Source organism: Nannospalax galili, unplaced genomic scaffold (assembly GCF_000622305.1).
Source record: "Nannospalax galili isolate Female #2095 unplaced genomic scaffold, S.galili_v1.0 scaffold638, whole genome shotgun sequence".
In the NCBI taxonomy this organism is placed as follows: Eukaryota; Metazoa; Chordata; class Mammalia; order Rodentia; family Spalacidae; genus Nannospalax; species Nannospalax galili.
The window spans coordinates 636,225-662,177 of NW_008341884.1; the positions used below are offsets into that span (position 1 = coordinate 636,225).

The following is a 25,953-nucleotide window of genomic DNA, read 5'->3' on the forward strand; positions in this document are numbered from 1 at the left end:
GGCAATAATCAGTTGTCAATATGCCTTTGGATAAGATTGGGGTCTGCTGTTTAATTTCCCAGTTTTATGCTGGGTTACTATCTGGGAATCCCTTTGGCCACCCTGACCAACAACTCAAAAGAAGATATCGCCTGTCTGGCATTGTTGCTTGTTATGTAGCCTTTAGCTATATATATGGACTCTTATGAAATTATACTGGCCCCTTTAATCTTTGGTTATACTTTCCTTTGGGGTGTTTAAGGCCATACTGTTGGTCCAGATAAACCGATTTATTTTCACTCTTAAGGTCATTTGAGGATTTGTTCCTCAGGGGTCACAAGGGCTTGGGAGGAGCCCCTGGCTCCTTTCTTTTACCAGTTCCACCTATGTGAAGATAAGTCAAAGGTCCTGCTCAACCATGGTTGGCTTCTCTTGGAAGCATGGAGGAAATGATTCCTCTGTGTTGACCCTCCTCTTTATAGACTGGACACTGGTTCAAGTCCATCTGGTGGGGTCTCCTTGGCCTCCTTGATCAAGAGGACAGGTGTCCCACCACCATTATAGGACATTTTGAGAGGTGCTCATAGTCCCCTGGAAATAGTCGAAATAGGAGGGCAAGGAGCAAAACCTGTCCTTTATGTCCTTCTGACCAAATTATTATAGACCTGAAAGTATGTCTGTTAAACAGCCAGGAAGGTTAGTTCCACCATTCTGGTATTTTTAATTACTGTGTGTCATGTAGATAAATCTTGGGCAAAGACCAGTTGTTCTCAGATAAACTTTTTTTTTTTTTTTTGAGACAGGGTCTCCCTGTAATCCCAGCCATCCTAGAACTCACTATGTAGATCAGGCTGGCCTTGATCTCAGAGATCCACCTGCCTCTGCCTCCCAAGTACTGGGATCAAAGGTGTGCACCACCACACCAGGCCAAAATCATTAATTTTTTTTTTTTTTGTCTTTTTGAGACAGGGTCTCCCTGTAGCTCCAGCTGTCCTGGAACTCATTATGTAGACCAGGCTGACCTTGAACTCACAGAGATCCTCCTGCCTCTGCCTCCCAAGTGCTGGGATTAAAGGCATGCACTAAAGTGTGTAGTCTTCTTGCAGTTCTATGATGGGAAATATAAAATATGCACAAACAAAATAAATTGATATTTTGAGTTTATCAAAACAACAGTTGAGGAATGGATTCAAAATAATTGACTAGGCATAGGAGAAGAGAGGACGGAATACGAATAAGCCAGATGGCTGCAGACTGCGACTGATGGAATGGAGCAGAGGTAGGAGCTCTCCTGACACTCCCCTGCTTCCCTGTGTACTCAGTATCTGTATGGTAAAACCCGTAAGCAGGGGGGGGGGGGTGGGGGGGACAGAACCGCTCAGACAGCCTTTCTTATTTCTAACTGCAGCTGGCCCACAGAGTATCTGCTAATTCTATGTAGAGTTTCTTATTTTAAGAAAATATCTAAGAAAATTTTAAAGTTTCTTTTAACTAAAAGAAAATAAAAAAATTTTTTGTATAATGATATAAAAAAATGATTCTGGGGGCTGGAGAGATAGCTCAGCAGTTAAAAGCACTAGCTGCACTTGCAGAGGACCCAGGTTCAATTCCCAGCACCCACATGGCAGCTAATAACTGTAACTCCAGTTCCAAGGAATTCAGTGCTCTCTTCTGACCTCTGTGGGTATTTCACAACACGGGTGCACTTACATACATGCAGGCAATGTACTCATAAACATAAAAGAAAAATAACAAAATATTTTAAAATTAATAATTCTCTAACCAATTCTATTGTCCATCAGTATTGTAGTTTATTTCCAGTTATGTTATAGGTGTTAGTTTTAGCAGTTGTTTGCTTGAATTAGTATCTTTCTTTGTTACTTTTACTGTTCCTGGATAAAATACCCTGACAAAAGTACCTTAAGGAGAAAGGGCTTCTTTTAGTTCCTGTTGGAGGGCACAATCCGTCATGGTGGGGAGCTGATGACGTCAGCGCTGGAGGCAGCTGGTCAAATTGGAAGCCACAGTCAGGAAGCAGTGAGAAGATGCTGGTGCTCACCTCACTTTCTCCTTTATTTAGCCCATAACTCAAGCCTAGGGAGTGGTGATGTCCCTGTCAGGTTGGCTCTTCCCATTTTAGTTTTACCTAATCAGGATAGTGCATAAAGCATGCCAGAGGATAACCTACTCTAAGCAGTCCATTATAGGTGTGCCTGGAGGCCTGTCTTCCAGGTGATCTAGAGCCTCTGAGCTAGAATCAAATCAAATCAACACCAGCCATCACAGCATCTGTGCTGAATAGCGTTTGTCAACTTGACACACCTGGGTTGAGGGAGCCTCAGTTGGAGAATTGCCTCTATTGGACTGGCCTGTGGCCATGTCCGAGGGGCCTTTTCTTGATGAGTGATGTGGGAGGGCTCAGCCCACTGTGGGTGGTGCCACCCATGGGCGGGTGGGCCTGTGTTGCATAAGAAATCAGGCTGAGCAGGGGCCAGGGGATCAAGCCGGTAAGCAGCGTTCCTCCATGGCCTGTGCTCCAGCTCCTGCCTCCAGGTTCCTGCCCTGAGTTCCTGCCTTGGGCTCCCTAATGAACTGTGGCCTGGGAGATATAAGTTGAATAAACCCTTTCCTCCCCAAGTTGGTATTAATCAGAGTATTTTGTCACAGCAATGGAGAACAAACTAGGACAGCATCTAAACAAAACCTGCACCTGAGAGCCTCTGAGTGACGTTAACTGTGCATATTCCCCTCCCCCATTTCATGTGCTTGTTTAAAATATCATTGCTTCAGGGATTTCTCCCAGTCATATATATATACATGTGTCCTTGAGACATCATGTGGCCTGTCCTAGTAGTGCTTTATTTATTCCACACTGGCACTTAAAATTTTAAGACTTGATCAAATTCAAGCCTTTGTCTTTTAGTTTTTGACAAGACTACTTTATCATGAGTGTGTATTTCCATCAGAGGTGCGTTAAACTGTCTGTCTCCCTTTCTGTGACATTAAAGTGGATTTATGAACTCTGGATACATGGTTTGTTTGTTTACTTGTTTTTGGCTTTTTGAGACAGGTAGCCCAGGCTGACCTCTGACATCTAATGATTCTCTTGCCTGAATTTCAGGTGTGCTGGATCATAGGTACCTACCTGTCCATCGACTGGGCAATGCATCACCAGCTTCTAAGCTAATATTTTCATCATCTGATGGCCACCTTAGATCTATTATTTCTAAGTATTTTTAAATATTTTTAAGTAAAATGTTTCTAAGTATTTTTAAAGACAGCTCCCTTGTCTGTGACATGTGCGGCTCAGCATTCACCAGTTGAGCCATGTGAAGGCTCTGCACCGAGATGAGAGAGCTTCCCAGGTCTCTGTGGAAAGCTGCCCACAGTGATGCCACCAGCTGTGCTCGAGATGACCATTTGTAGGAATGACATAAAATGGGCATAATCTGAACTAAGGACTTTTAATTAACCCCAGAAAAAAATGTGTTCTTGTATCTAGTGACCTGGGTACCTGATCTTGTTTCCTGGGAACCTCAATTTGGTACTCCACGCAGAAAAAGAATGACTGACTAACGAATGAATGAATGAATGAAGGGGATACTTGAGAATTGACCCGTCAAAGCACTGAAAGGCAGTGCACCCATCTACATTGAACACAATGGAGGTTGGGAAGGATGCATGACCTTGGGTGAATGAGATACTCTAGAACTAGACATGAAAAGTCCAGATGGACTGTTAAGATTAAGGTGGAGCCAAGCTTGTACTTCCCCCATTGAAGCTGGAGAAACCATTTTAAATAAAATCATGGATAGGGCAGGACTTGGGACAGAGTTCCAGCAGACAGTCCCGTCAGTACAGTTCCAGGAGACAGACAGGTCCAGGAATGGGCATCCTCTGAGTTCAGGCCCACTCTTTAAACTTGCCGGGCATGGTGGCATACACCTGTAGTCCCAAGCACTCGGGAGGCAGAGGCAAGCGGATCCCTGTGAGTTCAAGGCCAGCCTGGTCTGCATAGTGTGTTCCAGGACAGCTCTGGCTACAGGGAGACCCTGTCTCAAAAAGATCAAAAAAAAAAAAAAAAAAAAAAAAAACCTAAAGGGTCAGGCTTTTCATTCAGGTAATTTTGATGTTGGTGTTGCAGTTCTGCAGCTGGTCATAGACCAGAGCCTGCAGGTTCAGCCCTTCTTCCTATTGTTGGTTACCTTCTTACTGAAAATTATGCGAGACGGAAGTGTTGAGAAATACTGCAGAAGCAGCCCCAGCCCTGCATATTTCTGTGTGAGAGTCTGAGAGACACTGGAAGTAGTCTTCCTCACTGCAAAGTTGGAGGGAGAGGAGGTGACAGAGTTGATATGCTTGGAAGTTCTAGGGGAAGGGTAACTGTTGGCCGAGTTTGGGCTGAAGGGACTCTGCAGTGGAAAATATCAGTCACTTTTCTCATTGCTGTGGCAAGAACACCTAACAAAAGAAACTTAGGAAGGAAGGGTTCATTTGGCTCACACTTCGAGAGTGTAGTCTACCATGGCAGGGAAGGCACGGTGGCCGGAGTGTGAGGCAACTGGTTACCTTGCATCCACACTCAGGAAGCATGCAGAGATGAACGCTGGTGCCCAGGCTCACTTTCTCCTTTTGATTCAGTCTGGGACCCTGGCCTGTGGGATGGTGCCTCCCACCTTCAAGGTGGGTCTTCCCACCTCAGTTAAACCCCTCTGGAAATGTCCTCACAGACACCCCCAGAGGTGCGATACCTAGGTGATTCTAAGTCCTGTCAGATTGGCGACGTATATTAACTGTCACAGAAAGTAACAAGAAACTCTGCTCTGACCTTCATGTCTACCCAGTGGTCCCCTCAGAGAAGACTGACCAGCAAGGAGAGTTTCTTCGGGCTTTATGGTGTCCATCCCGTCCTGCCCTTGTTATTCAGGATGTCTCCTTTGCGCTGTGCGATCGTAAAGTCCTTGGGGACGAGGCATTGCCTGTTTTGTTCAATTGCACGCAGGGCATCATAGACAAATTAGGTTGGCCATCAATGAGAGTGGTGAGAACAGGTCTCATCTCAGTCGCCACTGACAGTAGGCAAAGCGCTGAGCCCATCCTGCTGTGAGGAAAAGGGCCAGCTTTGTCTGCTAGCTGGCCCTACCAAGTTAGGAGTCTGTCCCCCACGAAGAGGAGACGGAGGCCCAGCCTTTCTGTCACTGCATCTCAAAGTATGGCTCTTGGGTCCTGGAGCATTTCCTGAGCTTGATTCTTTAATGCAGGGGTGTGTGTGTATGTGTGTCTGTCTCTGTTCATGTGTGTACATGTGCATGGGAGTGTGGGAGTACGTGTATGTTTGGAGGCCAGAGGTCAGCCTCTGGAGTTATCCCAAATGTTGTCCACCTCCTTTGAGTCAGGATCTCTCACTGGCCTGAAGCTCACCAAGTAGGCTAGGCTGGCTGGTCCTAGAGCTCCGGGGATCTTCCTGTTTCCACCTCCCCAGCACAGGGGATCCAAGAGCCTGTCACCATTCTGGGGATCAGACTCGGCCTCCATGCTTGTGTGTCTCCTTAGCCCTAGTTCTCAGTTTTACACTACACAGTCACAGTCCTAACACAGTCCTTTTGTACATGGTCTAGGAGACATGATCAGAGAGGCCTGTTGGGTGTCAGCAAGGACAAAGAACAGGTTCTCTGTGGCCTTACAGTTTCTCCAGCAAGCATTTTAATGTTGGAGGTTGGGCAGGTCATCTGGGGTTCATCACCTCCTAGTACAGGTCTGGACAGCTTTGCTCTCTACTGAGAGCTGTGCAGTTCTGAGGGACTGAGGCTGCTGCTTGGTGACTGTGTCAGCTGAATGACTTTTAGTGTGTTCAGTTCCTCAAGTCCCAAGGAAGAGCACAGAAGGCCTCCTGCTGCACCTCAGTGCCTCGTCCCACCAGGAAGAGGTGTAAGAACCCACCCAGTGTCTTCTTCCCCTCCCCCTGGCTGATCTGCATTTCCCTCCTCTTGAATGATAACCTTCTCTATTTGCAAACGGGATTTGCTTTCCCTATGATAGATACTTTGACTTTAGGAAATAGTTTCTATCTGGACCATTCTGTTGTCAAAATGATGAAATATTTTCAAATATATTGCAAGATTCTGGACACTAGGACAGGATAGTTCAGGGACAGGAAGTCCTCTTTGAAGCAGAGGTGTGCTTTGTCACTTGCCCTTGCCAGATGTTTCCTCCGTTGTGTTTATCTCTGATTCAGTGTATATGCTTATTGTAATAAATTTAAATGTCTTCATGAAAACGACGTCTTATTTGCTTACTGTTGAAAATCAGTACCCAGTGCTGACTAGAAGCTGTGAGACATGCTTCTAGGTGATCAGTTTCATGAATACAGGAATGGATGGATGGCTTGATGTCTTTCCTGTCTTCCTCTAATGTTGAGGGAGCAGAGATGCTGTTTAGTAGAACTGTGGAAACTGTTTGCAGAATGTTGTAGACGTGGAGCTGTGTCTCAGCGGCTGTTCTTCTCCCACAGGTTCCTAACCTATTCCTACCTCCTGGCCTTCAACGTGTGGCTTCTGCTGGCCCCCATCACCCTGTGCTATGACTGGCAGGTGGGCAGCATCCCTCTCGTGGAAACCATCTGGGATGTGAGGAACCTAGCCACTGTCCTTCTGGCCATCGTGATGGGCTTGCTGAGCCTGCACTGCATGGCTGCCTTCAAGGTAATCCTCTCCAAGAGCACATGGATTCTGTATTCAAACACAGACAATCTCTGCTCGCTAATGTCCTTTCTTCATGCAAGTCTGGGCCAAAGTCAAATATTACTCACAAACTGCATATCTACTTTTCCTAATAGGTGATGTAATATTTTAAAGACTTTAGCAGGGCTAATAGACCCTGACTGCCTTACTTCTGTGATATCTTTGAGTGTGTCTGACTACTCTATAAAAATGTTGTAGGGCTGGAGAGATGGCTCAGTGATTAAGAACACTGGTTGTTCTTGCAGAAGAGCCAGGTTCGAATCCCAGCACCCACATGGCAGCTAACAACCGTCCGTAACTCCAGTTCCAGGGGATCCGACAGCCACTTCTGACCTCTGTGGGCATTGCATGATATGGGTGCACTTACCTACATGAAGTCAATACACACATACACATAAAATAAAAATAATAAAATTTTTTTAAAAGTTTTAAAAAAATACGGTTGTTTCCTGGTATGATTGGCTAATGTTTGAAAGAATTTGTTTGATAGAATGCCTTGGTAAATGAAATGTTGATAAATAATATATTTATGAGTGTTAAAAATATGGTTAAGCTGGGCATGGTGGCACACACCTTTAATCCCAGCACTCGGGAGCCAGAGGCAGGTGGATCTCTGTGAGTTCAAGGCCAGCCTGGTCTACATAGTGAGCTCCAGGACTGCTGGGGCTACAGGGAGACCCTGTCTCAAAAAGACCAAAAATATATATATATATATGGTTAAGATTTCAATCCACTTAATGTTATTATAATTTGGTGATTTCTTCTTTCAGAAAAAAATGGTATAAAACTGAACAAAATTATTAAATTCTACCATTTAGAAAATGATCAGTGGAGCAGAAAACTAGAAAATGCTCCTGTGCTGGTTCAGAAGCTTTTCCTGAGGTGGTCTTATCCCCCGACCTGATGCTAAAAACTCACAGCTTTCCTGGTTGGAAGCAGCTCATTTGGTTGGGGAGAAAAACAGAGCAGCTGGAATTTTTGTGATTGGGGCTCAGCAGTTAAGAGCACTGGCTGCTCTTGCAGAGGACACAGAGTTCCAGCACCTACGTGTTGGCTCATAACCAGTGGCTCCAGAGGATCTCTTCTGGTTTCTGTGAGCATTGCATGATATGGATGCATTTACATACATGCAAGCTAAACACTCATACACATAAAATAAAAATAATATTTTTTTTAAGAGAGATAAGGTTTTATGTAGCCCAGGCTGGTCTTGAACTCTATGCATGTGAAGAAGATTTTGAGCCCTGATCCTCCTGCCTCCACCTCCCAAGTACTGGGATTACAGGCATGTGTCGTCACACCCAGCTAGCAGTAAGAAATTTAGGGGGGGGGCAGGAAAGCTGTAGACGGCTGTGTGAAAATCTCTGCACGCCTTCATGGCAGACTGCCACACACATCATGCACATGTGAAGCTCCGTGTGGAACATGAGACTTGTTTGTCACACATCTGAATGAATTCATCACCTTTGTACAATTTCACCAGCATGAATTGTCTCTGTAATTTTTGTCTAGATCATCAGCTGATCCTTTGGGAGGGGGTGAAGGTAGAGGTGGGGTGCTGTAACCTTGGCACCTAGATACCGAGTATGGAGAACAGTCTAGAATTTCTACATCATCAGCTCCAATTCATTTGTGCTCACTCTGTGTGAGGACATCGTCCTTCAGAGGGGATATCTGTACAGTGGGGAGGAAGGATATTTCAGCCATGAAGGAGCTTAGACCCCAGGAGAATCATGGGCTGAACATGCCCCAAGGCTCTTCTTTACTGCTCGTAGAAACTGTTTTGTCAGGCCAGTGACTAGCGGTGCCTTACATCAGAGAGTATCCTGTCTGTCGTGGGGTGTTCAGTGGTGTGCAGCCCATCTGTCTCACACCTCATTTCCTGTGCCCTGTGATGTGGTCTTGCTATGTGACAGGAAATGCCCCGTCATATTCAGGAATAATTTGGGTCTTAGGACAGTCTCATAGGCTGTCTTGAGATTTTAAGGAATTTTTATAACTTTTATAGCCGTGTAGCACAGTTGGAAAACCAGAGAAAAACGAGGGAGAGGAAGACCCCTGACTTTGCAAACGATGGTTCCCGGTGACACGGCGATCTTTTTAGATCTGATGGCAGTGGCAGTGCTGTTTGCCCCCTGCTGTAAGCGTGGGCCTCTGAGCCTCTTTCTTTTGTTTTTGACTGAGGCCATAGTTCTGTGCTGATCCATCTGTCCGTCTCCATCTCCCAAACCATTTCCCTGAGACAGGACAAACTGCAGGCTGTATCTCTAAGCCCTGGAAAACAAGTCCATTTCTTAGGTCCATAGGGAGGTGACCAGTGGAGGTTACCACCACTGATGGCTTGGCTAAGAATGGAGGGATGGCATGGGGACACCACTAGTGATCTCCTCCCCTGAAGAGATGGCTGTGTTCCTTCCAGGGCCTTCCTTCCCATAAGTCCACAGCCTTGCTCTGCCTCCCGCCAGTCCATGTCACAAACCCCAAACAGCAGACACCCGGCACACAGATTCCCAGCCTGTCATGGAGTCCAAGTTAAACCCTCACACCTCTTGTCAGGGGCAAGGCTGAGAGAGCCACTGCTGGAAAGAGGTTATCTGCATATGGGCCTCCCGGCCTCATCCAGAACGGAGCTTGAAGCAGCGGGTGGGACAGCACTGCCCAGCAGACACAGACCAAAGGAAGCGCAATGTGCTGTTGCTCTTTTTAAGAACAAGGTACTTGAAGCTTTCCTGCTCATGCAGCCTGTCACAGCTGTAACCCTGTAGCATGTCAGCCATCCCTAAATCCATACAGTTGAACTGGAGGTAATTCCAGATTTCTTGAATTTATTTTACATTTTGCTCAGGCAACTAATAGGCTGTCGTATTATTGTAGAGCACAGCTCCCTGGATTCTAGAATGTCCATTTTAGAGCCTTGTGAATCATGTCATGCTTCAATAGACTGAATAGTAGAATGAAATTGAGCTTGGGGACGTGAAGATCACGTTCAGTAGTGAATGGCTGCACCCAGTCCTGACCTTCCTTACTTCTGGCTCATGCTAGTGTGCACCCAGTCTTTGCAGTCCACAAGACCTCCCTTCTGATATGCTGTGCTTCAGGCCCATTGATAGTTGAGACCCCAAACTGTGCTGCCAAGGCCCCTGTGTGAGTCCAGCTTCATCTTGGATTGGCCGAGGCAGTTTCTAGCCACAGCACCCCCTGGCTCCTGCCAGCTTGTTACCTGTGATCACACTCTTCTACGTGGACACTGTTTTCTGACTCGGTAGCTGTTGTCCATGTTTGCTGTAAGGCCATACTGCAGAACCTTCATTTTAGTTTATTTGTCCTTTTTCTGAGGTGAGTTTGGAAGTAAACTTACCCTTTCACCTGATGCCCTGTTGGAAACCAGAGGTAGCACACACCCGAAGATGCACTGTTGACCTCCACACACTCTGTGCCATGGGGTCACTGTATCTGCTCAGGGGCTGTGACTTCTCTTCTGTGCTTCTACTTTTAATTGGTAATCTGTCCTTAAATTGATGGTCACCCACATCTAGTGGAAGCCAGTCCGCTTTGTACTGGAAGTGTAGCTGGGGCAGAGAACTGTCCCAAGGTCTAAGTCACGTGTCCCAAGGTCTAGGTCTCACTCCCTTACAAAGCCTGTGTCCTGGTGTTCTGTGAGATCGTTTGCTCGGCCTGGAGCGCCCTGGTGTTCTGTGAGATCGTTTGCCCGCCCTGGAGCGCCCTGGTGTTCTGTGAGATCGTTTGCTCGCCCTGGAGCACTCACCTTTGCTTTTGATCAGGGCCTGCAGGAGTTTTTCTACATCATTAAATAATTTTCTTTATTCTTTGCAGTGCAATTACGTTTGCACAAGTCACACTGTTTAATAAGCAAACAACTTACTTATCCCTCTGATGTTATGCCTCGGCTGTAAGACTCACTGAATTTATGGATAGAGGGGTTGGAGAGTTGCGTAGCTGTCTGTACAGTGTCCGACTCAAGTCCAGATCCCTGGTAGCCGCTGAATGAACTCAGCAGTTTACCTTCACAAGCATTTCGTTTCCAGAACATTCTACTGTTTGCCAGAATTCTTGAACTTCCTGTCTTTCCCTCCCCCTTTCCCCACCCTAGTGTATCTATGTGTGTCTGTACTCTATACATGTCAGTCACACTGTGAGCACTCCCCTCCAGCAGCCACTGATCAGAGGCACCATCCTCCATCACCTAGGTTATTGCTCCAGCCTCACTGGTCTTCCCACTCCTGCTCTGCGGTCCAGCCTGCTCTCAACACAGAATTTGGTTTTTCATTCTGTGGAGGCTGTCATTAGCAACATGTGTGATTGAGAGTCTAGAATTGGGATGTGCCCAGGGTTCTGAAAATCCGTCTGTTAGGCGTCAGGTCATGGATGCAGAGTCACCTACAACAGCTGTTCCACTGTCACTGAATGGCAGTTTCCAGAGTCACTCTAGAGTGATACCATGCCTGGACTAAGGAAAAGCCTTGCCTTCACCTGCTTTGCTGGCAGTACCCTGCCAGGTGGAGAGCAGGCACTCCCTGCTCCATGCACTGTGGGTCCTAATCCTTTCCTAGAAGGCTCTTTCTTGGTTTAGAGACCTAGTTTCATAGAGCCCAGGCTGGCCTAGAGCTTGGGATCCTCCTGCTTTAACCTCCAGAGTGCTGGGATTATAGGCATGAGCCACCAGGCCTGGTTCACAGAAGGTTCCAATAGGAAAGCTGGAGGACATTGAAGAGATTGGAGCTCCGTGAGCAGCCGCTGTGTGGCTGCTAATAAGCAATTGCACTAGGGCAGAATCTCATCAAAGACCTGCTTTCATGTCTGGATCCCATCTGGCTCTGATTGCCAGAGGCCACTAGTGTTTACAGGAGGACCTGGCACGTTCAAATGGCCAAATTGGCTGTGGGCTTGTAGCCTGGGCGTCTGGCCATTTGGTACCAAATGGTGATTAATTGAGAAGAGTTTTCATTAATGTCACCCTTCCTGGTTCTGCCTTGAAAACTCCATTGCAGGCACACAGCTCGTTTGGACTTGGGTGTCTGGCCAGTGAACTCAAGTTTCCTACTCTGTATGAAGTCAGGCTTTCACCATGCCAGGGTCTTGGCCTGGGAATAACTGAACACCAATGCTCATTAAAGAAACCTGTTTACCCTTTGTTTTTCTGTTGAAATATTTTTTCCTACTGCCTTGCAGTCATTTCCCAAGAAAAATATAACTGAACCTAATGATTGTTGGGTTAAATCCTTTTTTTTATAATGCCAGACTTCATTTTGTATAAAGTGTTCTTTCATGTTCACATTAGAGACTTAAGATTGTTCTGTTGGACAGAAATGGGCCCTTTTATGTTTGTGTCTTCCTTGCTTTGAAATAAAGTCGGTATGTACATGCCTGAACTTGGAAAATTATACGTTTAAACCTGTTTTAAAACATGAGTCCCTAGTTTCTGTCCTCTGCTCCATGCCATTAGCCCATTAAGTTTAAGCTGTTTGAACCTGTAGTGAAAGGTTGAGGGAAGAATGCAGCGATTTGTAAAGAGACCTTGAACTGCCTCTGTCGAGACTCAATTACCCACCAGGCCTTTATCATCGGACATAGCAGAGGCTTGAAAACAGGCATCCCTGGGTTGCAACACATTTGGGAAGGGACGATATTTTAATTTGGGGTGCAGACTCTGAGTCAGAGCAGAAACCAAATCCACCTTAGGAGACTTCCTCCAGACCTTCAGTTAACATGCCTGAATCTCTCTGTCGTCTGTGTAGTGCTTAGGAGAGGAGTCCTAACCTTGTCACGCGTACAGAGTCACCTGGAGAAAGCAAAGCACATCCCTATAGTTGGTTTGATAAGCAGGGTGAATTACTGCCCGGGAAATGCTTTGCTAAGCTGTTTAGATCTTCACTGAGAGGACACTGCATCTCTATGTCTCCTTATTAATTCTGGAGTATGGAACCGAGTGATCTGTTCCCTGTGACGCTTCCACACGGGCAGATGAATTGCACTTCCTGGCCGGAGAGACAGACAAAATGTGTAGTCTCCTTTCTCCCACAAAGGCGGCCACCACCCTGCATCGCAAGTCTCTGGTTAGCTTTAGAAGTTGTTGAGCAAATGGTGTAGGTACGAAACCACTTCTTTGTGCCATGAGCTTCCACAGGAGCAGTGACTTACATACTTAGTTTTTGCCCCTCTGACTTCCTTGGTCCCAGCAAAGCCAGATCCAGTCATGACTCTGCTGAATTTAAATCTATCCTGGTTCCTAACTGAACCCTTACAGAGGGGGGGAAAGGCTAAACTATCCCCCCCCCCCCGTTCTTCCCTGGAGCACTCTGTGAAGTTGAGCTTGTTGCTAGGATTCTGTAGCTGCTCTGGTTTGGATCTGGAACATTCCCAAAAGGATTGAAGCCCTGTGGTATGAATGGGACCTGGTTGAGCTTTTCTTTCTGCTTCTTGGTCACCTCAAGGTGAGCAGCCCTACCGGGTTGCACAGTCCCTTCCTCGATGGACTGCCTTCCCTCAGGACCAGAAGCACCAAGCCCGCCAACCGCACAATGTAACCTCCACAACTGTGAGGAAAACCTCTCATCTTCAGTGATTATCTCAGGAATTTTGTTATAGCCGCAAAAAGCTGACGAATATGGTGGCATTCCTCCCGTCATGGGTGTCACCAGGCCACCCACCAATTACGGTGTCAGGCCCAGGCACCCGAGCCCCAGACACGCTGTTCCTGCCTCTGCCACAGACGACCCCAGATCCAAGTTCCTGCACACATCTCCTCTCTCCTTGAAGGCCTCTCTGGAGCCCAGGGCTCTGATGGGGTCCTGCTGTACTCTCCCAAGCTCTTTCTCCCTCCTTAGCCCCCCCCTCGCTCCCTACAATCTCAACACATGGGAACATGTGCCTCTTGGAGTGACACTCTTGATCTTCCAGATCCTTCTGAGTGGACCCTAAGAAGCAGTGACCTATGTTCCTGAAGAGCTATGCAAAACAGGTTATAAATGAATGAATCCTGAAGGATTGGCTTAGAGGCATAACAGGAAGTAAAGAGGTGAACTGTAGACCTTTGTCCCACAGAGCTGCCCCCAGCTTGTTCGTGCATCCCTCGGGTCACAAGAACGTGTTTTTGTGCCCACTCCTCAGGGACAATTTCATCCTAGTGTTTGATTTCTCCTGTCAAAAGTATTATCACCAGGCTTGGTGGCACACGCCTTTAATCCCAGCACTTGAGAGGCAGAGGCTGGCAGATCTCTGTGAGATCGAGGCTAGCCTGTTCTCCATAGCGAATTCCAGGCCAGCTGGGGCTACAGGGAGACCCTGAAAATAAAAGCAGAAAAGAGGTCATTATCATTATCTTCCAACAGTCCTCCAATATAATATGGATTTTCTATTCAGTAAGTAGGATCAGGCAAATCTGTGTCTTACACAGCTGTGGACAGCTGTGGACATGTGGACATTGTCTGTCCGGTCACAGAGGCTGGGTGTCAGGAGAGTAGACGGACATCCCAAACCATTTCCAACTTCCCTTGAGTGGAATCCTGGACAAGGAGCACATGGTGTGTGCCGCACGCCCTGTTGTCCTGTTAGCAGGAATACTTAGGCTTGTGTGTAACTGATGCCTTCTGTTGGATGCCCTGGGGTGGGATTTTCTAGACTGTTGAGCAGAGCCTCACCTGGCTGCCTTCACAGTTAGCATCATCTGTGCATTGCTATTAACGCAGATGACGGTGGAGGACTGACACTTCCCACACGGTGCTGCCTGTGGAAGGACTGGCTTTGGAGTTGGTGAGACTTTAGGGGTTTTGTGTTTGCTTTGTTGAGGGAGTCTCATGGGCTAGGAAGATGGATCAGTGGGTAAAGTGCTTGCTGCACAGGTATGAGGACCTGAATTTAATCCCAAAACCCATATAAAAGCCAGGCATTGGTGGCAGGTGCCTGTAACCCCAGCCCTGGGGAGGCAGAGATAGGCGGAGGCTAGTTGCTCACTGACCAGCCAGCTTTGCCTGGGCACAGAGCTTCAGGTTCCCTGAGCAATTCTGTCTCAAAAAAACAAAGTTGAGAGAGGTCAGTGTCCTAAAACCTAGGAGCCTTCCTCCCTTCATCTGTCAGATTGGGGAACAGCATCCTTGACCCAGCATCCTGAAGTCAGCGACATCCTGCTTCCGGCCTCTGTTCTCCTGCGGCTCCTGCCCAGCCCTCAGCATGCTCTGTCACATGGTTTATAGTCTTAACTAGACCTTCGGAAGGCTGACCTGTCCTTTCATCTGTCTGATCTGACCTTCCTAAACCAAAGCTATGCCGCTTTCTACGGCCTTCCTTCATTTTTGTTTAGAATAAAAGCTGGAGGTAAGGGATGTTCACTTCTGACCTCCCTGTGGACCCACAAGTTCCTGTGTCACTTGGGTTCTAATTAGGTGGAGACTCCTTTAGCAGCTTTTTCTAACTTAACTCCTTTAACTCTTTCTTGGAGCTTTAGCTTAAGACATTTTCTACTTTACTGATATTTTCTAATAAGTTAACCTTCTAAAAGATTTTGGCCTTGCTTTTTCTTTAAACGTTTGAAAGCACTCTTAAGCAAAACCTAACTTTACATTTCCAAGTAAAGTCATAAATTAACTTATTTTTGGAGTAGCACAGTCTGAGCCCTTCCGTACCTACCTCATTTACCCCTGCAGAGTAATTGTATAATTGTACTTGAATGACTTAAGTGGTGATCTCAGGAGCCACTGTTGGCAAGAAAGTTCAGACTGTTAATTAAAAACAAATCAGTCACAAAGCTTTGTTGGGAAAAACAACCGAGATTCAGAATCAAAGACCAGGAATCTAAAATGTCGGTTTTTGAGTACTTGACTCAGCCCACCTCCTACTCTGTTCACCAGTGATCTGGCAATGCCTCTTAGCCAGGAGGCTGGGCTGTACTAAAGCGCTGTTTAAGGCGTGGAGTGAGTCCTCTCTGCTTGTCTCAGAGGCGTCGTTTCTTCACTCATTCCCCTTTACGTTTTTACTGTGTGAGCATTTCCATTAGTGCTCAGGAGAGTGAAGGGACTATGCCACCAGCCTGAGCTGAGCAGAGTCAGGGCATGCACACTGTCGGTGCTGACCCCAAGCCGCTCTGTCACCCCTGAGCATGTCCCATCCACATCAGTACCAGGGAAGAGACTCAGTGGTGTCTTCTCACGTCCCCTTGGAGATATGGAGCCTGCACATGTCTTAGGAGACTGTCCCAGAACCTGGATTTTAGGGCCTCGGTCAGGGTCCTGGCTGAGTGTGTGGACCAAGGGATGAAGTAGCTGAGACCAGCCTCGAGGGATCAACTTTGAATTCTGTGTGTGTGTGTGTGTAGGGGAGCATGCACGCACATGGGTGAGCAGGTGCACGTGTGTGTGTGTGTGTGTGTGTACGCATGTGTGTAGGGGAGCATGCACGCACATGGGTGAGCAGGTGCATGTGTGTGTGCACGTATGTTTGTGTAGGGGAGCATGCACGCACATGGGTGAGCAGGTGTACGTGTGTGTGTGTGCGTGTGTGTGCGTGTTTGTGTAGGGGAGCATGCACGCACATGGGTGAGCAGGTGCACGTGTGTGTGTGTGTGCACGTATGTTTGTGTAGGGGAGCATGCACGCACATGGGTGAGCAGGTGTACGTGTGTGTGTGTGCGTGTGTGTGCGTGTTTGTGTAGGGGAGCATGCACGCACATGGGTGAGCAGGTGCATGTGTGTGTACGTGTGTGTGTATGTGTGTGCATATATGTGTGGAGGTCAGAGGATAGCTTTGGCTGTCATTCATTGGGCACAACCCACCTTGTTTATTGAGACGGGGTCTCTTGCTGGCCTAGAGGTTATCACATAGTCCAAGCAGGGCGGCTACTGAGCCCCAGGGATCCACACATTTCAGCTTCCCCAGTGCTGGGATTACAAGGGCATACAACTGCATCTGGCTTTTTATATGGGTGCCTGGGATTGAACTCAGGGCCTTGGGCTTGCAAGACATGCACTTTATTGACTGAGCCTTTACTGACTAAGCTCTCTCCCTTGGCCCTATCTTTACTGAATATATGTATAACATAAATTCTTATAACTTCGGTAACCTTGAAAGTAAGAGGCTTACCGGGGTTATCCAAGACAGGAGCCGGGCTGGGTGTCCAGCTCCATCATCTCGCCTGTGCCAGACTTCTAACGTTTCTTGAAACCATATTTCTGTGTCTGTTCCCTCAGCCTCCTCTGCTTCTTTTCCTGCAGCCCCTCTGCTGCCCTCTGGGCCTCCTTCCTGGCAGGACACATAGGGAAAGAGGTTTGCAATGGAGCGTGAACTCATCTGACTTTAATACTAGAGCACAATATTCGAGGCAGGATCCTTTGAAAAGAAAAGAGGTTGATTTAGCTTATAGTTTTGGAGGTTCAGAGCCCAGACAGAATGGCTCAGTGAGGATTCCTTGACTGAATCTTTTCATGGACTCAGTGTGTCCATGACTCTCATTTGTGGTCTTCCTCATCTTTTAAAGCCTAGGATCTGCTTACGGGCTCATCCTAATGATGGCATCAAATCTATAATTTTGCAAGGCCCCATCTCTAAATTCCATCACCAGGGTAACTTTTCACACTCCCAATACTGTTAGCCTAAGCCTGAGGATTAGACTCCTGCATGAGTTTGACAGGGCAATCAGGTTTCAAAGCCTAATGGAAACATTCCAGACAGTAACTGTGCCAAAAATAGGCAAGCCAATCACTGCCAGCGGTGCAGGCCGGAGCACCCTCAAGGGAAAAATGGAAATAGCACCCTGCTCCTGACCAGCAGGTGGGAAGGCAGCAGCCTCGCTGGGCGATGAATCCAAGGTCCCTAGTGCAGAGCAGACAGAGCCCCCGGAGCAGCCTCGCTCTTTCTGTCCTTCATTTAGCTCAGCGTGATCTGTCGTGGTCTTGAAAGTGTTCCTGGTTTTGAAAGTAGGGTTGGAGGTAGGTCGTTCTCCCAGTCACCTGGTGGAGCCTGTGTTTTCTCCATCCTTCAGAGCATCACCCACATAACAGCTTTTGTGGGTTCAGTTCCTGACGTTTTAAATAAACTGTAAACTTGGATCTGCTGAAGTGGAGAATCAGACAGATTTCCTGTGAACAGAAGGAAGGAAACAGGGCTGCAGAGCATTAGCCAAATGGGCAGCAGAGCAGGAGTCTGACGCTCCAGCTGTGAAGAAAGGCCTGGTGCCTCTGCAGCCCTGAGACGGGCTTCTCCCGAGGGGGGCACAGTCAGCCCTGAGACGGGCTTCTCCTGAGGGGCACAGTCAGCCCTGAGACGGGCTTCTCCCGAGGGGGGCACAGTCAGCCCTGAGACCGGCTTCTCCCGAGGGGGGCACAGTCAGCCCTGAGACGGGCTTCTCCTGAGGGGCACAGTCAGCCTGGCATTTTGCCTAATTAGAACTTCAGCTTTTTCCAAAGGACCCAAAAGCTGAAGGCGTGGAAGATGTTAGACTAAAGATAGTAATCTTCATAGCATTGTGAAGGTTCAATCAGAATTAAGCTTGAGCAGGATGGATTGTTACATTATGCACAGGGATGAACACCCGCATAGAGTGGGCTGCGTATTACACAGAGGGATGGTCACTGTTTGGCAGTGCTTAGCCAGAGAATGAACAAAGATGATGACCCCATCCCTCCATCTCATCCCCTGGAATTCAGAGTGCCCAGCAGAGGTGAGCCTGCACTGTGTAATCAAATGGAGAAGCCAGATTCATTTCAGTTGATTGAAATACTCCAGATTCCTGTTAAAAACCACTTCCATGAGAAGAACCCCAAGTTACTGAGTATTTTAATGCATTGAAATAATGAAAAAATTGAAATTCAATTTCAGTACCATGAAAGGTATCACTCTTCCCTGTCAGAAAGGTCATAGTGCTACATGAGACCCCGTAGCAATGGATAAATTCAGCCGAGTGCAGAAGTCCTCCTCCATGGCGATGATCAGTGACCAGCAGTGGACATCACTCCTCAAAACCCTCATGAGACACCTTTGAATGTTCAGACTGCAGAGCTTTCACCGCAAATTAATGTTACAAAGCTTATGTTTCATGTTTCAAGAATTATTTTTGCTTAACTTGCACTGTCTGGAGTTTATAAAATGACTCTCCAAGTGTTTGAGGGACCCCAGTGCACCATGTAACTTCCCACATATATGTTGAATGCCGATCATGTGTGTGCCAGACATCTAAATAATCATGCATGGTGTCTGCCATCGAGAATCTGAAGGCAAATGGTCAAAGTGGACTGTTAAGTGCATTCAGCCACCAGCATTGGCTCTGCCCATCTGAGGTTGCCAGGGGAGCTTTACCATCCTGGAGTTCGAGGACTGATGCAGCCAGCCAGAGCCTTGGGCTGGGAAGCAAACCCAGGACTGAAATATAATCGCCATTTATAGACCTGTGTGAACACACTCGTTTCTCTGAAACCCATTTAGAGGTGTGGGGAAACACACTGGCACTGACGACGGCTCCTGTAACAAGCCGGTCCCCTGCTTCTCTGGAAGGGCCCGGCCTCCCTGCCAACTGACCTCCACCTGGAGGATGACCTGTCCGCTGATGGATGCTCAGGTGCTCAGGGCTCTGTGAAGAAACAGGTGAAGGCCGGGTACAGCAGGGAGGGCCTGCGATCAGGGAGAAAATGGGAGGCTGTGTTGGGAAGGCAGGCAGCTTCCAGATCCCAGTGGCATCTGTTCTCTAAACACCCCCAAAGAGAGGCAGAAAGGCAACTGACGGGGAAAAACCATCCAGGGGCTGGTCCCGGGCCTGATCTTTATAATGTTCTTGGGCAGGCTAGGAGATGACTCAGTGGGTAAAAGCTCTTGCTACACAAGCCTGATGACCTGAGTTCAATCTCCAGAGCCCATGTAAAGAGCTGGCTGCAGGTGTGCCTACCTGTAATCCTAGCATTGCTATTGTGAGGTAGGAGGTGGGGCCAGGACTGGAAGAAACCTGAGGGTCAGCATGCAATGCAGGGGCAGAAACCAGAGAGACCCTGCCCCAAATAAGCTGGGAGGAGAGAAACGACTCCCAAAAGTTGTCCTCTGAGTGCCACAAGTACAAGCATGTGTGTATGTGTGCACATATACACTGTACAAACACACTACACACTATATACATACACCACACATATGTACTATATATACACACTACACACACATGCACACTATACACACTACATGCACACTATATACACATACACACAAAACACTACACACACATGCACACTATACATACACTAAACGCATACTATATACGCATTATATACACAACACACACTATATACGCACTGTGCACACACTATATACACTACACACACACTACACACTACACACACACTATACACACTACGCACACAGACTACACACACACACACCATTCTGTGCGCATCTGACTTGAAAGCTTGTGATATACTTTTACTCCTTTTCTTCTAAGGAGTTTGATTCCTTCAGGTCAAAAAGAAGATCATTACTAATAGAAGTAAATCATTTAAGGGAAACTGCAAATCGTGTGCTTCTCCCCTGGAGATTTCATTATTCTGTATGCAGTAGTTAACAAGACAAAGATTTTAATAAAATCCTGGTGGCAAACCTTTTACTTTGCATACTTAAGGCATTTATAGTCGTGAGTAGGGAGTTTTATTTAATACTCTTATTCTTTTCCAGTTCATAAACGTCATTCACTATTTTAAATGTTTATGCTTATGGGAATCATTGTATGTAAGCATGCAATATGGAAATTTCTGTTTGGTTTCCTTCTTGACGTTTTATGGGTATATGCTGATTATACATAATAACGACTTTCATTACGGCATCTTCATATACATATGATGCTTTTACCATGTTTGGCCGCCATTGCCCTCTCCTGCCCCTCACACACCCCCTTGGTCTGCCCACCTAGCCTCCATCTGTCATTTGTCTCTCCTGCGCCAGGATCTTCACAGCAGCACGAGCTCTTTCCAAGTGGCTGTACCGCTGTAGAAATGCCTCTTCTTCCCCTGACAACCACAAACTGCCTAGAGACCCTGTTTCCTTCTTAAGCATTCTGTTTGTTTAACAGTCTTACTTAGCAGCCCAGGCTTACCTGGAACTTGAGGCAATCCTCTTCCTCAAGTTGCTGGAATCACAGTGTCTATCACTAAGTCCTCTTAAACATTCTTTTAAAAGAAAAAAATAATAGCATCCAATATACTCATCTATTTTATTTTAATTTTTTGATTTATCTATTTTTATTTTATGCGTATGAGTGTTTTGCTTGCATGTATGTAAATACACCTGCATCGTGAAGTGCCCATGGAGGTCAGAAGAGGGCATTGGATCCCCTGGAACTGGAGTTACAGATGGTTGTCAGTCATCATGTGGGTGCTAGGACTCAAACCCGGGTCCTCTACAAGAAGAGCAAATGCTCTTAACCGCTGAGCCATCTCTCTAGCCCAACTCATCTATTTTAAATAGAGCTCTTCAAGCACTGCTAGCATATAAACACGTGGAAACACAGTGCTTCCTACAGTCCATTACGACATGTAGCAATAAATAGCTGTTTTTAATTTTTTTATTTTAAATTTTATTTTATTTTTTTATTTTATGTGTGTGCTTGTATTGCCTGCATGTAGATAAGTGCACCCGTGTTGTGCAATGCCCGGAAGTCAGAAGAGGCTGTCAGATCCCTTGGGACTGGAGTTACGGACAGTTGTTAGCTGCCATGTGGTTGCTGGGATTCGAACCTGGGTCTTCTGCAAGAACAACCAGTGTTCTTAACTGCTGAGCCATCTCTCCAGCCCCAGCTGTTTTTAATTTTTAAAAAATTTAGTTATTTAGTAAATCTTTATAAGTTAATTTATACAGATTTTAATTATACAAAAATTAAGAAACATCTTTGCAAATATTAGCAAAATGACCTTTCCGAATTTAATGAGTTTTTATAATAGTGTTTTAGTTTAAAAACTTTGCATCCAGTCATAGTGGTCCATGCCTGGAATCTCAGCACCCAGGAGGCTGAGGCAGAGGATCACTGTGAGTTCAAGGCGGGCATGAGCCACATGCTGAGCTCTAGGCCAGCCAGGGATACACAGAGAGATTTTATCTCAGAAATCATACAAAATAAAACAAAAGTTTGCTTTACCTAATTTGAGAGGTACTAAGTGACACTCAGTGCAACAACCCTTCCTCAGTTTCACCACTGAATGGCATTTCTGTCATGGGGAACTTGGCTCCTCCCAGTGGACCTTCTGGGCTCTTTGAAAACACAGGCGCTCTCTTTCTGAGAGAACGTCTCTGAATCTCAGGGCCTGGCTTTACCCAGTGCTCTGCCTCTGGACAGGCCTAAGACATGGTGGGGGTGGGGGGTGGTTCTAAAAGGGGCCAGAGCCTAACAGTAGGGTTCTCAGGCTGCCCAGAGCGGTGGTGGTGATGGCCAGCTTTGACCTGTCAGGTGTCTCTAGTGGCAGGTGTGTGTTAGCTGTGTGATGTGCCAGCACCTCTAGCTGGGTCTTCTTGCTGGTCCAGAGGTTCATGCATTCACTGGTCACCAGTAACTTGAGGGCAACATGATGAAGTGCTGGCCGGGACCGAGTGGAGCGGATCTAGTGTCCTTCTCTTTTGTGTGTTTCAGAGGCTGGAGCACAAGGAAGTGTTGGCCGGCTTGCTGTTCCTCGTGTTCCCGTTCATTCCAGCCAGCAACCTCTTCTTCAGGGTGGGCTTCGTGGTGGCCGAGAGAGTCCTGTACATGCCTAGGTAATTACCCTGCCCTGAAAGCTCCCAAGAGACAGTCCCGCGTGAGGGCAGTAGGGTCCCGCCGAGTGAGCTCAGGTGTCATTTCCTCGGCAGGGCAGGGTGGGGACCAGTCTGCTGTGCACTGTAGTGCAGAACCTCAGCATGGGGAAGCGTCAGTGGAACAGGGATGCTGACGACAGTATATTCAGGATTTCAGCTGCAGCTGCTTACCATACAGTGTGGGACCAAACACGTTTTATGAATTATGAGACTTTTAAAATGTGTCTGTTTGCTTATGGTTATTATGTTCAGAATCACCCTTATTCCCTTGCCTCATTTTTTTCCCTTTCATTTGAAAGTGGGAATAATCTCAAGAAAATCTGTCTTTGGGGAAAATGACTTGAAGACGAAGAAGGACTCCCCCACGTCACCACCTGCCACTTAGCCCCGCACACCAGCCCTTGGCATTTGTGTCTTGTCTTACCCAGTGCTATGGTCACAAGAACGCTCTCCCGAGGTCTGGAAACGTCAGTGAGAGGAGACAGCCTGGTTCTGCCATGTACTGCTTGTGTGACCTTGAGCAAAGCACGAAGCTTTTTTATACCAGGTTTTCTCATTTTGAAAATGGAGAAATTGGTGGCACGTGGCTGTAATCCCTGCACTTTTGAAGTGGAGGCAAGAGAATCAAGTGTTCAAGGTCCAATTCCACAGCTGTTCAGGAGGAGGGATTAGTGTCAGGAGGAGTGTCAGTCACACACAGCCTCCAGGCAGGGCTGCTCATTTAGGTAAGAGAGGTAATAAGAATCCAGCACCGTTTTCTGGCATCTCTGGCCCCTAGCCAGGACAGAACAAGGTCATTTCTTGGTACTGGCCAGGGACACTAAGGGAAGTGCTGACCCATTTCTGTCCCCCGTCCTCTCTGTGTTGTAACTCCAATTTCCCAGAATTTGCATTTAATTCACAAGTAGCCAGGGCTGTGGACTCAAGTGAAGGGTTGAGTGGTGTAACCCCATGTTAGCCTCAGGACCATGTCTCAGGGGCAGAAGTCATCTCCAACCCCTGATCAGGAGGTCTGGGCATCTGCCAAGGCTCCGCTCTGCAGGGGTAGGGGCCATGCTGCGCATACTGGTGACATGGACAGGAGTCCAACAGTCACTGGCAGGAAGGAGTCACCAAGGCAGGGCTTTGGGTGTGGAGGACAGCCATCTTTTTACTGAAACGAATTCCAGATTATTCTTCACTAAATTGGCCAATAAAGCAAATCCAGATTGTTCCTCAGAGGCAGCCTGGTCTCTCAGGCTCCGGGAAGTAGTGTTTTCTTTAAATGCACCAGTTTCATTTTAGTCTGACTCAGATCAGTCCTAAAGGAAAGGGGCTTTTAGAGTGCCTGCTTATGACACACTGGCAATAGCAGAGAATCTACGATTTTGTTGTCTTGAGGCAAAGTCTCATGTAGCCCAGGCTGTCCTTTGGACTGACTAGATTTTCACAGTGGAAGTTGGTTCTGTCTGTTCCCAACTTTAGCCATCCTAAATGACTTTAGAGTTTCAACTCTAGAGGGTAGAATGCTACAGCAGCCTTGGAGGCTTTGAGAATGGATGTCAGGGTCCTGCTGCAGCCATTACGGGAAAGTTGGTTCCTCCTGGTCAGAAGGTTGGTGTCTACCTCTGGCCTTTGGTGGAGACATGACATTCTGATCTGCTCCGAAGATTAGAGGTTACTTACCATGGTCCTCTCCCTTACAAGCTCATCCAGCTGGACCTGTCAATCACCTAGCAAGAACCCATCCCTCAGGAAGACTGATTCCCTAGAAACAGGCTTAGGGGAAGGGAGGAGTAATCATCCCCTTGATAAGATGGTGTGTGTGTCCTTCCCAGAAGTGCCACACTTAGAGCAGCTGTCCTGCTAAGCCTCCCCGCGTTTCTCAGTCCCTCAGAGAAGTGTAACTTTCTCTATCTCTTCTCTAAAGCCTGGGTGTGCTTTCCCTGACACTCCAGGCCTCCTCACTTTTCTCTGAAGTATTCCAGCCCCATCTTCTACCATGTGGCTGCTTAGAAGCATCATGGCTTGCTTGCTTCTTCTTCTCCATCTCCCTCCTCCAGGCAGCTGCTGAGACCCTCAGCTCCCCTGCTTTGCTTCTCTCAAACGCTGATAAAATTGTCCTCAAGCTCTTTCAGTCCATTTTAAAATTCTTTTATTAAAGAATTTAATAGAAGAACCTGCAAAAGGAAACCCAGATTTCCCTGGTAATGGGAGGGATGGAGAAATAGAGGGGGAGAAGGGGAAAGATGAAAGAAGGGAGGGGGGAGGGAGCCAGGAGAGCTGCAACCATGTCCCTCCATTTTAGAGCTCTTCCTCTGCTCTGGGTTCTTAGGAGCTTGGAAACACTGATACATTTGTCTCTTTTTGTTGTCAAGAGTAGTGACAGCTATTCATAAGGCCCAAGCAAGGAGCCTTCCTTGAGACTAGGAGTTCATGATAATGTGGCAATATATGGAGAAAAAGAAATTTAAAACAGAGGGGGAGGAGGGAGGGAGGGAAGGGAGCTTAGCTGTTAATTCTCCTGAAGAAATTGAACTTCCCACTCACTGTACATTTGTTTTGGGATGGTCAGTCCAGTCCCACCTCCTGGAAGCCTGGCTGGTTCTGTTCCTCCCCCAAAGGGGTAATCAGGCCGTTTTCCTAGCAAAGCTCAAGGAGCCCATCACTGCCTTTTGTCTTCTTCCTGTGCGGGGAGGGAAGGGAGCTTAGCTGTTAATTCTCCTGAAGAAATTGAACTTCCCACTCACTGTACATTTGTTTTGGGATGGTCAGTCCAGTCCCACCTCCTGGAAGCCTGGCTGGTTCTGTTCCTCCCCCAAAGGGGTAATCAGGCCGTTTTCCTAGCAAAGCTCAAGGAGCCCATCACTGCCTTTTGTCTTCTTCCTGTGCGCCTAAGGGAGCAAAAGCCACTGGAACCCTCTGGCCTCTGGCCTCCCTCCAGCCTCTCTGTGCTTGCAGTCAGAAATCTTTGGATAAAGAGACAGAATTCATCTCATTGCTTGGCTTCTGGGGTCAGAATTCAACCGTCAAAACACATTGAAATACCATTTTCTTGAGCTGATAAATGTCACTGTTATGCTGTCCTGTTTGAGCAGGCAGTAGCTCTGGGACTGAAATTGTTCTCGTGTGGAAACTTTGCTGCCCCGTTCTTACTCCAAGAGTAGCGTACATTCTGTGGCTGTCTTTTGAGAAGAAGACCACACCGGAAGGATCCAAAAGACTAAATTTTCTTAGAGTTGATGAAGCAGAAATAGCTCTCAAATCAATGTGTAGAAAATGATTGAGTGGTCATCTCACGCTGCCAGGTTCAGAGTGGTCTTTTCACCCCAGGGCCAGAGAGAGCACTGTCCTCAGCAACTACTAGAAAAGAGTAAGCAGAGGCGGGAGGACAGCGGAGGAGGGAGGACTGCAGAGGGGGGAGGACAGCATAGACGGGGAGGACAGCACAGATGGGGAGGACTGCAGAGGATTGGTGACGGTGGGAGTCCAG

The 25,953-nt window shown here is 47.2% G+C and overlaps 1 protein-coding gene across 2 annotated transcripts in view; it reads left to right on the forward strand.

Annotated features, from left to right (window-relative positions):
- The window catches only part of Tmtc1 (transmembrane O-mannosyltransferase targeting cadherins 1), a 220,634-nt gene that overhangs the window by 116,687 nt on the left and 77,994 nt on the right, over window positions 1-25,953 (forward strand). For both annotated transcript variants that reach the window (XM_017799233.2, XM_017799234.2), the window contains 2 exons: window positions 6,491-6,680; window positions 22,321-22,442. In XM_017799233.2, the coding sequence (XP_017654722.1) occupies window positions 6,491-6,680; window positions 22,321-22,442 (312 nt within the window). The remainder of the gene's footprint in view (window positions 1-6,490; window positions 6,681-22,320; window positions 22,443-25,953) is intronic.